This window comes from Monodon monoceros, unplaced genomic scaffold, assembly GCF_005190385.1.
Source record: "Monodon monoceros isolate NGI ecotype Baffin Bay Population unplaced genomic scaffold, NGI_Narwhal_1 Super_Scaffold_11, whole genome shotgun sequence".
Taxonomy (NCBI): Eukaryota; Metazoa; Chordata; class Mammalia; order Artiodactyla; family Monodontidae; genus Monodon; species Monodon monoceros.
In genome coordinates, this window is record NW_021703767.1 from 82,803,856 (window position 1) to 82,818,525 (window position 14,670).

Here is a 14,670-nt window from a genome sequence, read left to right on the forward strand (position 1 = left end):
AACGGTTCATGCCTCTAAAGATGAACCACTGTTCTAAGATGATTAGGAAGGAGGGGAGAAGGAAAAGGGGCTTAGTTTTTTCCATTCTTGGCAGCCTCCCTGCTAGCCCAGGCTCAGAGTTGCTACAAACAATACCCTCTCACATCCACTCCCCACCCCAGTCTGGCCTCCAGCCACAATACCCCAGAAAACAGACACAGAGGGACCTTGCGGATAAAGGTCTTTATTCAACAAAGTTATCTCACTCAGTAACAAAAGAACAGGAGGTAACAATTCTCCCAAAGGTTTGGAGCAGTGTCCACCCCTGATGGAAGGAAGCATGACCCACTGACACAGCTGCAGCTCAGAGCCTCTGGTGGCCACTTAGAGATCATAGTTTGGGTTCTTCCGAAGGATAACAAAACCTTCTAGAATAGGGGTGACGGGAAGGAACTCCTCAGTGGCCAATTCTGCCCGCTCCCCGTGAGCCAGCAATACTGGGGTTGTGTGTGTCTGGAACCCTGTGATGGTCTTGGGCTTGCCGGCCTGGCCCACCACATCCACTGCCTGTGGGATGAGAAGACTGAGATGAAGAGACTCTGGATAGGAGTACAGCAGCAACCCAGTGCCAATTCAAGTTTCAGAGAAATGGTACCTGTGCATTCTACAAGCTCTAGAATACAGCCTGAGCCCTCCCCTCTGCTCAGCCTCTCACCTGGCCCACACGGACAGATACTGGTAATGGCCGCAGCTCCTCATCGAATGTGACCAGCATTCGGGGCTGCATGGCAGCCACCAGCCCATATAATACATAGTGCGACTTGCCTAAGATGACTAAGAGCACAAGACAAATATAGTTAGAGGCATGCCTGAACCTTGGGACCCCACTCCAGCCCTGACTCTTTAATCCCTCAGTTATATAGCTGAACCCACAACCCTCCCCTCATACACCCTACTACAAGCTGGAGATGCCACCCCCATACTCTGCCTACAGGTTGAGGACTTGATCATCACTTTCCCCCAGTCACTCAGAGGCAAAAACTGGGCTCAGTTCTTCATCTTCAAAAGAAAATCTTTTTGGGTCAGATCAAAAGTGTGGGGGATGAAAGTCTCAGTGAGGCCCAATGAACCTCAGGAATCCAGAGCAGCAGAGTTAACTCAGAGTCTTGCTCCTAAATTACCAAGGAGGCCCTGGTAGGGGTGTGGAGAGGGCGCCATGTGCCACCATGTAAGATTTCTGACAGGGACTCACTGTTGCGGACATCCAGGAAAGAGACAAGCACGGTGAGCAGCCCAGCCACGGCCACTTGACTCATAAGCTGCCGGTCACTGTGGTAGGGGCAGAGGGTGAGTGTGCCCTTCCCTAAATGGGTCAGGCCCTGGGGAAAAGAAAACAAAACAAAATGGAGAGAAGTGGACGTGGGGAGTCACAAGTCACATCTAAGGAGAAATCACCTAACCCGGCCACACAGAAACCTCACAGCTCATTCACACCCTCCTTTCCAGGCCAAACTCAAGGTCCCCTTCACGAAGCGTCACATCTCCCTTCCATCACACAGACGCTTCCTTTGGCACATTCACTCTAAGGAGAAGAGTTCTATTCTCTACCTGTGCCAAGCGCACCATGAAGAGGTTGTTGGGGTCCTTGGCATGATACTGGGCTAACTGGCGCAGCATCGCAGCCAGACGGGCATTATTGGTACCTGGAAATGTTAAGCATTACAAAGGCTTGAAAAAAGGGCCTCAACAACCCTTCCCCCAAGATGCTTATGATCTCTTTCTGACCAATACTCACCACTGCCCACCATGCCCATGGCAAAGATGGAGTTATAGGAAACTTCTGGGTCAGCATCATGAGAGAATTTGCTTAGGGTATCCAAGATGTTGAGTCGTGGATTTGAAACGGAGATTAAGGCCAGTGCTAAAGGCACAGCCCTTCGGAGTGTAGGCTCCCCATATCTCAGCTGGTGATAAAAAAAAACAACAAGGGTATCATAGAAAGCAGAAAGAATAAGCTCGGTTACAGGAACAGATGGATAGACGGGGTCTTAATTTTTGTAGAAAAGGTACAGCAAAAAGACCATTTCTCCACCGACAAAACCCATCAGGGAAATTCCTGGGGAAACCCCAGGCATCAAAACTAATATACTTCAATCTTCTCCATGGGATACTCACCAGGTGGCCAAAGGTTCGTAGTGCCATCTCTGCACCAATCTCCTCCCCCATAGCAATAAGGGCAATCCCCAGCACAGCTACTCCCTGCAATTGAAGAGGCAGCAGAGCCCAATAAGCTCAGGGAACAAAAAACTCACCCCTGACTCAAGTCCCATGTAAGAAGAAAAAGCCATCCTGTGGGGCACACCCTGAACCCTCATGTATGGAACCCAGTCTCATGCTATTTCAATACACAGTGATACCCAGAGACTCTAAAACAAACAAACCCACAGTTATCTTTTCTCAGAGCTTCCCTCGGAGTATGCCCAGCTGCCCACAGAACCTGATGTGCTCCCATGTCGGCAGGGGCTTCCTTCTTGTCCTTGTCCTTCTTTTCCTTTTTGTCTTTGTCTTCCTCCTTTTCCTTGGAGTCAAAGTGTTCACTGCAAATGTGGAGCAGCTGCTGCACCTTCAGTACATTCCCAGAGCCTGGGGCAGGGTGGTAAGGGAGAGAAAAGATAGAAATGACAAGGCACCAAGGAAAAGCTTGCTCTAGGAACAGAAGCTAAAGAATCTAAGGCAATTCAGAAAGACTTAAGAAAGGAGGTCCAAGAGAGAAGTGAAGAGTCACTGAGGAAGAACAAAGACACAGACCTGCATAGGCACACACATCCACCAGTGTGTTGGCAAAACTGCGGAATGGCTCTGACACAACCTCCAGCGCGGCCAGGATGGCCTCAATGGCCTCTCCCTTCCCTAAAGGAGAGATTCGAGGGGTCAGAGGACATGTACTCCCTTCCAGCACAGCCTGACTCATAAACTCTCCCTGTTGTATCCAGTTACTACCAGCCTTTTGCCCAAATAGAGAGACATCCCCTAACCTAGGTGGTTGAGGCCCAGTCCAAGAGGAAGCCAACGGGCATAAGTGTCCTTAAGCTCAGTCTCTGACTTCTCCATGATGGTCTGAAGGATAGTGGAAGTGACATCGCCATTGCAGGATCCCACTGCTATCATTCCACAGGCTAGAGCCGTCACACCTGCCACCTAGCAATAGGAAAATCGACATCAAGTTACTAAAATAAGGTGTTAAAATAGTTGTTTACCTATCTTGATTCAAGATAGCCAATTCCTACAGTCCACTGAAACCACATGAGGTAATAACCCCTTTCTGATAGTAGGTCAAAATAACAGTAGCATCAACCATTCACTGAATACTACAGGTCAGCCACTAAGTCAACTCGCTTGCATACTATTAACATTTAATCCTCACAACCCCATGAAACAGGTCCTACTGTTATTCCTCTTTTATTGATGAGAAAAATGATGCCTAAGGAGACTGAGTTATGTGTCCAAGATCACATTGTTTGTAAGCAGAGGTGGCAGGATCTGAAATGAAGCCTATCTGACTAAAACCTATGCTTTTAGCCACCATACTATATTTATCCATCACTAAAATGATTCTGCACAAGTAAGAAAATTTAAAGTTGGCTCATGACTAAAACAGTGTACCCCCCCCAAGCTGGGTTAAGTTACTCCCCACTCTAGTCTGGTACTTCCTCATGGATCCCAAGGGCTGGAACTCAATACTAAAATGTTAACTCTTTAGCCTCAATATCTCCTGAGACTTAGAAGCCCAATCCCAAGCAGTTTCACTGAAATAATACATCTCTCTCTCTCTCTCTCTCTCTGTCTCTGTCTCTGTCTCTCTCTCTCTCTCTCTCTCTCTCTCACACACACACACACACACACACACACATATTTTTTCACCATTTATCAGAGACCGGCAAGACTCAGAGCACCTTCCCTACTATCTCCCCTAAGTGATCAACAAACTCTACTCACCTCCATACTGGACTTGGAATCTCCCATCACAGGTAGCAGCAGTGTTAGAACATCTTCGCGATTGGAGCCAGCATAGGCCAAGCCAAGCCTGCAAAAGCCAGGGAGAGGCAGTCCCCGACACACACCCGACGATAGGACAAGGAAGAAACAAAAAGAGGATTGGTCATTTCAACAAATAGTCACCAAGAGCCAAATACTCAACAGGCACAGTGGTACTCTTTGGCAATACAAAGGTGAAAGGGCCTGATTCTGTTTTCACAGAGCTTACAGGCTAAGCACTACCAAAAGGAGAAGCAAGAAGCCTTACCCAAAGATGGAACCAAGTCTCATTGTGTTACTGTTGTGGAGGACATAGTCTGAGAGGAGTGCCAGAGCAGGGTCACACTCATTTCGGACACCAGAGTTCACGATGCCACAGGCCAGGAGGGCTCCTGACTGCAAAATGCAAATAGATTCTTCACTCGGGCTACTCTACCTTCCTCACCACAAAGAATGCAACATGGGCCTTATTATAGCACCCGCCTTAACTGGAGTTAAAAACAGGGTAGACCTTACCAGTGAAAGGGAGGTCCTGAGAGGGCCCTAGAACATGGGAGGGGATGTCTGCATTAGTGGGTTGTACCCAGACCAACCTTGATATAGTCCTCAGAAGAGTATAGGTACTTGTCAATCTGGGTAAGGCCACCATCCACATCCCACAGCAGAATCATGCCAAGGGATGCAGCTGCACTCAACATTCCTATACCAAGGAAAAATCCTATCAGTCTTAAAATGGCCCTGCCCTGAGAAAACTGTTATAAAGAGCTCTCCAAAGAACTGCCTTAGGGATCTGCCATTATAACACATGAACCTAGGAGGACAACAAGATTGACCAAAATTATACAAAGATAGAGTAGGAACAGAATTATACCATGATCCTTGTTCTTGTAAAGCCATTTGTTGCCATCATCAGTCAGCAGCTTGTCCTGGCCAAAGGCTGCATTCACAAAGCCGTTCACAAAAGAGGAGGCCAGGTTCATGCGGGCAGAGTCCACCTGAGAGCCACTGCCCCCAAACCCTGCAAAGGAGGGAAGGAGGAAATGAAGGTCTACAGTAGGACAAGAAAAGAACACAGTATGGCAGCTGATCTCTGATTCTGAGCTGGCCCCTTGGAATCCTCTATCTATAACCCCAACAGTGACCTAGGGAAAAAGTATGTGGGAATTCTGAGCTCTATAGGATTCCTAAGTATGTTGGGCCCAGCCATCACTCTCAATACAAGGGGCATAATTAACAATCCTCCAATCCCCAAACATGGAGATGTTTACTCACTGTTGTTCTCTAGGTGGGTTTTATAGATGTCATCAGGCACCTTGGGTTCCATGATGTCCAGCTGAAGAGAAGTCACAGGATCACAACTGCTCCCCCAGTCCTCCCCTAGCTGTCCCTTCTGTTACCCCATTGAATGGCAATTCTAACCAAGGAGAGTCTAGTCAGAGAGGTGAAATGCCAGGTATCATCACAAGCAAAAAACCTTGTTGGAAAAGGGCAAAGACTCTCACCTCCCGAGCTAAAGCCAAGAAGTTGCTGTTGAGCTGCACATTGGACATGATCTCTGTCAGGTCCTCATACTCCTCCACATCTTCACTCAGCTCCAAAAACACCCCATGTCGGCCTAGCATGAATGCCATTTGCTTCTGTACAACCCTGTGGGAGAGAGCCATCACATCTGCTCAGCCCCCATCCACTAAGGGCACAGAAAAGCCCTTCAAATCCTAACCAGAAACTACATGTCCCAGCACTTCATGCAAATGTCCCACCCATGAGCTTATCCCTTTGCCAACGTTTTCCTTTACATACACGTCCTTGCAGGAGGTGAAAATATCTTCTACCAGCTCCATGTCATTGAGCATCAATGCCAATCTCAGTGCTTCAGGGAAGCGACTGAACTTTCGGAACACACCCAGGGCACAACGCAGTAGGGCGGAGTTCTCAGGCTCGGGCACGTAATTCACACAACTACAAAGGTAAAAATAATAAAGCTATCAGGCATTCATTTACCCCGTTTAATTCACTTACCCAATAGTGAATGCCTACTACATACCAGGAAGTATACTAGTTATTGGGACTACTAAGGAGACATGCCGTCTCTGACCTCAAGAAGTTCACAGATGTTAACAAATTCACTACAGCTTGATTGCGACCTTTGAAGCAGATACTCTTGGAGAATAAAGGAGCCACAGTTGAGAAGAAGTGCTGGGGAGGGCAGGCCTGCCACCATTCCCCACCCTGCTCACTCACCTGGTGAGATAGAGGCAGACCTTTGCATATGCATTCTCATCAATGTCTTTCTCCAGCATATCCACCTGCTCAATTTCCATAAGCAGGTCGCAGGCCTCATGCTCTGCATTGTGGGCCATGTTGTAGGGGACAATCTCCTTCACCAGGGTCAGCAGTGGCTCCCGCTGCGTCTTCTCTGCATCATCCAGCTCCTGCCACTCCTTAGCCACTTCTCCTGCCAGATGCCTACGGACAGGCCCAGACTATTAGAGGAGCAGTGCTTCATGGGAAGCACTTCCCTGTGGGTCAAGGAATTCACTATCTGGGAAACTCAATACACTGGTACTCCAAGACAGAACTCAGAACTATATCTCAGAACCCCTTCAGATTCCCAAGAAGAAAAGGTCTTACCTGACGTACTCATGACCCCATGATGCCAATTCCTCCTGGGAGCCCACTAGACGGTATTTGAGGCACTCACGCTCCCCACTCATGGTCATGGCCAAAACAGAGATGATGTCAGCGGCAAAACGCTATAAAGAAACCAGTCCTTTGAAGTCAAATCCAGGGTAAGGGGAATGTTACATTATGGAATCAAGATCACTGTCACTACCCCCAAAATTAAATGCTAAGTATATCACCAGCCTCCATACTAAAAACTTAAAACATGCTATATCAGCTAAGCCTCATAATAATCCTAAGGTTAGTGTTGCAATCTCTCTTTTGAACCAACATGACTGAAGGGTGATAACAAGTGGAGAGTGGAGAAAAATGGAGACTCTGAATTTTATTCCAATCGTAATAATAAACGATTAAAAGGTTTTAAGCAGAAAAGATTCACACTCTAGAAAAGATCACTATGGCTGCTGCATGAAAGACAAACTGTGTAGGAGGTCACAGACCAAAGGAAGAGGGTCAGTTAGGAGGCTGCTGCAGTAGTTCCAGTGAGAACTGAAAACCTGGATTAGGGTTGTGCCAATACGCAAGAAAGTTACTGAACTGGGAATATATTTTAGAGGTAAAACAAATGAAGGTGCATGTGATACAGAGAAAAGAAAAATATTACGGTTAAAAGTAAGTTAATAATAAATCATGATAATAAAATCCCAAGGTCCAACATAAATGACAGAAACACTGTTGTTTCTGAAGACAATCTTCCTGTCAGCTCTTATGTGACCATGTCGATTACGACGAGCACTGTTTTGTTGTTTTAATTTTTTTATTTAATTTTATTTATTTATTCTTGGTTGCATTGGGTCTCTGTTGCTGCACATGGGCTTTCTCTAGTTGTGGCGAGCGGGGGCTACTCTTTGTTGTGGTGCGTGGGTTTCTCATTGCGGTGGCTTCTCTTGTTGTGGAGCATGGGCTCTAGGTGTGCAGTCTTCAGTAGCTGTGGCACGTGGGCTCTAGGCGCGCGGGCTTCAGTAGTTGTGGCGCACGGGCTTAGTTGCTCTGTGGCATGTGAGATCTTCCCAGACCAGGGCTCAAACCCCTGTCCCCTGCATTGGCAGGTGGATTCTTAACCACTGCGCCACCAGGGAAGTCCCGGGCACTGTTCAACTAGCTCAGATCTCAGGTCTATCAGGCTTCCTGAGATTCACCATGAGCCCCATGGTCTAGACGAAAAGGAATTCCTAAACTAGGCCTCCACCAGCTTCTGCAATAGTTTTACCTTATTCTCCCCAGGGGCCATGTTCTCATAGATCTCCTTCAGTTTGCCATAGTGTGGACGCAGAAATTTGAGAGGCTTGGGCACTGAAGTCATGGAAGTTGTAGAAGAACGAATCTGCCTCCTCAGTTCCTCCAGGGCTGGTCGGTACAGGGACGTGTCCTTCTCCTGATCAGGAGATGTTAGGGCTCAGACAAAAGGAGTCTCATACCTTAAGTCGTAATACAGAAGTGTTCAACGACCTCCTAGGAAAGTAACTAACTGTGTCTTATCCATCTGTGATTGCCCAACGCCCTGCACACACACTGCCTGACACAAAAACAAATGTCCCAGGTTAAGAGTTCAAGAACTGCTTCTCCCACGAAACAAAGCTACAAAATCTTTCAATTATCTTTTTTTACTCCCCTCCCTCACAACATGGTTGTAATATGACTCCAAAATACAGTCTCTCTTTCCCTATCTCATATAGTTGTTGTTGCCCCAAGTGAAATAAAGCAAACAAGTGGGAAAGATCCATATATGCTCCGGCTTTTGTTAACAGCGTGACTCACCCCCAGTCGTTCCACGAGCATCTCCAGTTCATCCTGAAGTTGTTTGTCCTCCTCAGACTGGAGGGTTGAGGGAAGAAGCTCATCAAGACAAGGAATCTCAAACACATCCTCCTCCCATTCACCCTGGGGCAGGTGGAGAGTGAGCCTGCCTCCTTAGGAAGGACCAGGTGAGACAAGGAAAGAGAGAGGGAATGGGAAGCCCTGATGGGAAGGGAGCCTGGCTTCTGGGCCAGGCTCTGCTTGAACGCCGTTCTGAAAAACGAGGATGACAATGACCCGCCCGGGCCCACCTCACGAGTCGGTGGTGAGGACTGGTAGGGGCGGCGGCGGTGACAGCGCGGAATGGAGGATGAGGGGCAGAGAGGCGGGTGCCGGGAGCCCCGAGGGGTCGCCCTATCCGCCCTCTCCCGGGCGCGGCGGGGCCGTTGGGAGTCGGGCCCGAGGCCTGCGGAGCCGCCGTGACTCAGCCCGCGGCCTCTTCCGCCGGCTCCCGGGGCCGCGCCTCACCAGCTCCTGCTCTTTGTCCTTGTCTCCGGCATCCCGCCGCTCCTTGCCGCTCGGCTTCTCATCCCCGCCACCGGGGGACGTCGCTGGGGGCTGCTGGGGCTGCAGCGGTGCCTTCTCCCGGCCACCCTCCTCCATCGCCGCCGCCACTGCCGGCCCGCTGCGCGCGCACCGCCCCGTCTCCCAGATGTCCTCGCGTGCGTGGCCCACGGCGCCCCTCCTTCTCCAGAGCCCGCCTGCGGCCGGAAACGCTGCGGCAACCCACCCACCCCCGCGGCCTGGGAGTTCCAGCCCTCGGACCTCGCCCTCCGAAACCTCACGAAAACTCCAATTCCCAGCTTCCCGCGTGCCATAGGCACCTCCCCGGTTCGAACCTGGAGTTTCCTGAACGCCGTCTGGGGTTTGGGGGCGCCAGCTGCAGTAGGAGTTGAGCTGGCTACGAGCCGAGACTGCCCCTCGATTCCGCCAAAGCAGTGTGAATAGTACACCCCAGTGATACCCCCGTTAGCCGCGTGGTGGGACAAACGGAAGAGATTCTTGAAATCCTGGACGCTTGATTGCCGTCTTTGTGAAGTCTGTGTAATCTATGTTTAGTCCCACACTACTGTGGCATATTCACCTCCCCAGCTGAAGAATAGTTCTCTACTATTACCATAAGGATGTGGATACCATCTTAAATCCACCTGCGGAGCCAGATGGAGTAGAAATGAATACATCAAGCCCTATACCCTAATACGAAGTTCTGGAGCTAAAAACGGGACAAGATAAGGTCTTTGTCCTCAGTGTGTCTTTTGGTCTTCCTCTCCCTCTTATGACTTAGAGGGGATGTGACCGACACTTTATGTCAGGGCTTATTTTAAATGATATATATTGTTCGCACAACTTTTTGAGTTTGGTAGGATTGTGTCCATTTTACAGCGGAAATCGTATAGTAAGTAGTAGAATCAGGATATGAATCTCGATCTTTGAGTCTCCCAAGTTCTTGAGTGTTTCAGGCAAACCTCAAAGTTCTGATCGGGCTATGTGTATATATCTAGAAGGTGAGAAAAGAGGAAGTAATTCTCCCTTTCATCTGGTGGGAACACTCACCATTTGGCCTGGAATCTTATTTTATGGGTCCTGAGGCATTAAAGAATGCAGAAAATGTTTGTTTAAAAAAACAAACCACCTGTCACAGCACAGTTAGCATTGAATGAATGTTGGCTAAACATTTGTATAGGTATTGATGTAAGGGTCTGATGCCCATTTTAAAACTTGTTGGTCTTTTCCACTCAGTGTTTGGATTCTGGGGATGACCTTCCACTTGCATCACCGGTGATGGCCCCAGCCCTAGTCTACTGACAGAAATTGGATGGTCCATAGCTGGTGCGCCTACTTTGTTTTCTGGCTTCGAGATGTCCATACTTTGTCATGCTTTCTTCAGTCATCAGTAGAGGTATTTCTCCTAAATCTTTCCTATTTCCATGACTTCTTTCTATCCAATCTCAGATTTTGTCTTTTATACCAGTCACATCCCCACCAGTACCTTAGAGGAGACGGGGTGATGTTGTGGCATAAAGCACAGGCTATTAACAGCTGGTGACTCCAGGTGAAGAGTAAACGAATGTCTGTGTACTATGTTTCAACTTTTTTGTAGCTTTAAAATACAAAGTTGGCAAAGTTTGTAAAATAAAAAGTTTGTAAAATAAAAAGTTGGGGGTGGGTGGGAGAACATAAGCTTTAGAGAGGACAGACCCGGTATTTAAAACTAAATTCTGCCCTTCACCAGGTGTGATATTTGGGCAAGCTTCCTAACCTCTCTCAGCTTGGTTTCTTCTTCTATGAAATGAGAGTAATAAAGTATCTCCCTCGGAAGTTTTTATGAGAATAAAGTAAGACAGTGTATATAAAGTGCTTAGCTAAGTGCCTGGCAACTGGAGAGGAGGCAGTTAGCATTTTCCAGCTTCCTCAAATTTGCAGGGCTGCCCCTTGCTCCCCACCTCCAAACACTCAAGCCCCAAACCTCTCTGGCCAAATGCAGATGTCTGGCAATTATTCTCAAGGCCTTATGATAACATTGATTTCCTGCCTCAAGCTTCATTTCAGTCAAATTGCTCTCCCAGAAGCACTCCTTCCTACCATTTGGCCAGACGCCCAGCCTTGTGACCAAATTGCTCTCCAATCAGGAGACAGCCCATCACCTGTCCCTTCCTACCACCTTCTTTCACATTGCACCCACTGGCCAGCCATGCTTCCCCCAAACGTATGGCCTGAGCTATAGAGCTACACATTTTATGGATGGCTCTACTCATCTGAGAATCATTCGACCCAAAGCGTCACTTATGTAATACCAGAAATGCTTCAGGCCAGACACAGCATTGCACTGTTTCCACTGGGTTGCTACTTTCTTTGTGTGATATTTTTCAAAATCAGATTGCATTGTGGCCCTTTTACTGTTAATTCCCAGGACTGAAAGCAGTTGTTACAATCCCCTTTTTTATAACTACTGTTACAACTTCCCTTCTTCAGGCTCTCACCTCTCATTATGCCCCTTTCATTTACCTCCTTCTGATCTCCCTGAACATTTCACCTCTTCTGAACATGCCCTGCCCCTTCAAGCTGGATTAGTCTTTTCTTGTTGCTGTTATTTCTGTATGGAATGCCCTTCACTGTTTTTGGCTAGCAAATTCTCCCATCCTCTGTACTCCAGCTCAGTATCACCTGTGTAGGAAGCCTTTCCTGTTCTGTCTTTCAAGTTATTAATTTCTTCCCTGTGCTCCTACAATGCTTGATACATACCTCTCCCTCCCTCCACTCTGAGCTCTTAGAGGACAGGAACTGTGTCTTATTCAACTTTGTGCCCCTAGCACCCAATCTAATACCTGGCTTGTGGTGGGCCTTGACAAATATTTGTTGAATAAATGAATGAATGAATGGCTTTGCATTCAACTTCAGGTCATCTTTGTTTATAATAATAGCCCATTGGGAGCTCTCTTTGGAGCCCAGAGCTCAGCACTGGGAAACTGTCAGGAGTCTCCATTTGTGACTCGTGATAGGTCTACTGAAACTGTGCTTATTTTATGGAGATTCTCTTCCAACTTGACATTTTGAGAGCACTTGCGAGTGTGAAATCATACTGTTTGGCATATGTTACTGTATTGTGCATGGGAATTAGTCAAACTTCCAATGGGATAGTGTAGGGTACGGCCCAGCACCTTACTAATAACTATTCTCATGTGTCCACCCAGGAGCACCATCCATTATTCCCCCTTCTGCTTTAACACATCAGAGCATATTGCAGATGCATACTTATCAGTTTGGCAGGCTACTAAAGGTGAAGGTTACATCTGTCACTTGATGTTCACCTTGCCTTGCCCATGGAACCAAGCACCTGCAGAGTGCTCAACAAACAGTGCCACCTGGCTTAATTTCAGGTCAACATGTGCTTAGGTTTCCTGCAGCTGCATGGTTGTCACATGTACCTGGCCCGGATGAGATGGGGGCCGTGAGAGTGCACCTGCTGGTAATGGCCTCCCTTGGAAGCATGATAAAATTGCCCAGAAGGCAGATGTATATGCTTGAGTCTAAATTCTGCCATGACTTAGCAGACTAAGTGGTGGTGATTAAGAACATCTGAATCCCAAATCTGAGGCTCTGAGTTCCAAATTTGACTTTAATGCAGTCTGTCTTAGCTGACACTGGAAGTTATGTCATCTTTCTCCTTAATTTCGCCACTTGTAAGATAGAGACAATGATAGGACCTCCTTACAAGCTGTTGTGGGAATTTAATGAGGTGATGTTTTTAAAGGGCCTTAGTAAATGAGAGCTGCTCATTATCATCATCATCATTATTTGACACTTCGACCTTTGCAAATATGGAGTTGTTTGTTTTTTTTTTTTAACCGGCACGCGGGCCTCTCACTGTTGTGGCCTTTCCTGTTGAGGAGCACAGGCTCCGGACGCACAGGCTCAGCAGCCATGGCTCACGGGTGTAGCCGCTCCACGGCATGTGGGATCTTCCCGGACCGGGGCACGAACCCATGTCCCCTGCATCGGCAGGCGGACTCTCAACCACTGCGCCACCAGGGAAGCCCGCAAATATGGTGTTTTAATGCCACAATGGCCAGCTGGTCAGTATCCCTAGCTGGCCTCTGAAATCAGGTGTCAAGGGAAGGGCAAGGCTTTGTGAAACCAACCCTGGGCAAGGCTTTGTGAAACCAACCCTATCTCCTCTATCATTACACTGACATTATAAATCTCATACTCTGTGCAACACCCAAACTTCACAAGCCATTGCTTAATATTTCTTTGGGTTCTGGAACCTGCTAAGCCCATGAATTCACTTCTTAAAACATTAAAGCTGATCTAGTCCTCAGAGATCATCTCATCCAACCCACTTATTTTACAGACTGCTAAGGTTACTGAGATCTGAAGAGGGGATAAGCCATGCCTGGTGTCAGGGGAGTGGCAGAACTGGAGCCAGAACCAGATTTCCAGACGTGATGGCCTTCCTCTTTCCAATACACTTTGCCACCTCTCCTAGAGTTTTGCTCTCAGAGCAGAGACTCAAGCCGTGCTTTCTCTTGGTCTTAGAGTTCCCAAGGCCACTTTTCCTTTTTCTTAGTAGCCAGCAATTTCCTTCCCTTGGTGAGCAGCCACAGTTCCAAGTAACTTGACAGAGACCCACATACAGCTCTTTATGGGGACAGTCTGATGCTGGGACAGGATACAGACTGTGGGACATGTGCTGGTGCCATCACCCAGGAACCAGTGACCCCAGCAGCAATCACTGACAAAGCTTCACTCTTACCCCTGCAAACTTAATAAACCCACACCTACTTACACCTTGGAGAACACTGCATTTTTAAGAGAAATGAGACTGGACTCTTCTCCACTGCTTTGCTCTGGTTCTCATTTTACAGATAAAGAAACTGAGGCTTGTAGAGGTTAGGGAACCGGCTCAAGCTCACACAGCTGTCAGAGCTTCAGTTTCAATCCGGGTCTCTTACTGCAGTGAAGTGTTTACAGTTAGACCTGTAAAATGGAAACTGGAGCACTTAGAAAATATGTTGCTGCGAGGATCGGGCAAGCTTATGAAGGTGAAAGTGCCAACAGAAGAAGAGTCACCTGAGGGAGGGAATCATCGTATTCCTCTTTCCGTCACCAGTGCCTGGCACATTATTGGTAATCAATATACTTATAAAAATAAATCTATGAATATATAAATTTATAACTAAATGAATGAAGAAAGAAATGAGCCACCTAGCAGAAGTGCCTGGAACACAGAGGTATCAATAAATGCTCCGTTTCCCTCGCTTGTTCTGGAGGGTGGCAGCCAAACCCGCAGTCTCTGTGCCTGGAACTTGGTAGGCCTCGATGAGCATGTGTAGATGGGATGAGCGGCTCTCAGGAGCGCTAAGCCTTTGAGAACATGGAGAAATGCATGTCTTCTCAGCCACAAGCAGAGGCTGGTGCTCCAAGCTCCAGGGAGTGAAATGCTACCTTGGCCAGGACCGCCCTCCACTGCAGGGTAAGGGCCACCCGTCTTCCAAGCCGACTGTGGTAGTTACCCAGACTCAGTGTCAGACCCAGCTGCATGCACCAGCGGAGGGCCGTGGCAAACGCTTCCAGCTATAGAACAGCCAGTGATGGAACATGGCCACCAGTGAGCGGAGGATGTACTCCACTTGCCAGACTCAAATTTCATGCCATTCCTCCATCCTGCCTCTTTCT

General features: G+C 47.9%; 1 protein-coding gene across 1 annotated transcript; it reads right to left on the minus strand.

Annotated features, from left to right (window-relative positions):
* Nucleotides 1-203: 203 nt before the first annotated feature.
* On the minus strand, nucleotides 204-9,148 carry PSMD2 (proteasome 26S subunit, non-ATPase 2). Its single transcript, XM_029215202.1, has 21 exons — nucleotides 8,962-9,148; nucleotides 8,455-8,511; nucleotides 7,907-8,071; nucleotides 6,646-6,767; nucleotides 6,256-6,480; nucleotides 5,815-5,973; nucleotides 5,517-5,661; nucleotides 5,287-5,347; nucleotides 4,886-5,032; nucleotides 4,608-4,714; nucleotides 4,283-4,410; nucleotides 3,976-4,063; nucleotides 3,015-3,177; nucleotides 2,788-2,889; nucleotides 2,477-2,622; nucleotides 2,155-2,238; nucleotides 1,775-1,943; nucleotides 1,588-1,682; nucleotides 1,232-1,358; nucleotides 695-813; nucleotides 204-546 (listed from the first exon to the last, which is right to left on the minus strand). Exons 1-21 carry the CDS (start codon nucleotides 9,094-9,096, stop codon nucleotides 364-366), a joined length of 2,727 nt encoding a protein of 908 aa, XP_029071035.1. The 5' UTR covers nucleotides 9,097-9,148; the 3' UTR covers nucleotides 204-363.
* Nucleotides 9,149-14,670: the final 5,522 nt, after the last annotated feature.

Bases quoted from the DNA above. Each gene is read 5' to 3' on its own strand.
- PSMD2 (XM_029215202.1), bottom strand. From the start codon at position 9,096: ATGGAGGAGGGTGGCCGGGAGAAGGCACCGCTGCAGCCCCAGCAGCCC. The intron at 2,239-2,476 runs GTTCTGTGGGCA...CTTCAATTGCAG, and splicing joins CCGACATGGGAGCACATCAG to GGAGTAGCTGTGCTGGGGAT. The intron at 814-1,231 runs GTGAGTCCCTGT...TTGTGCTCTTAG, and splicing joins TTTCCTGGATGTCCGCAACA to TCATCTTAGGCAAGTCGCAC.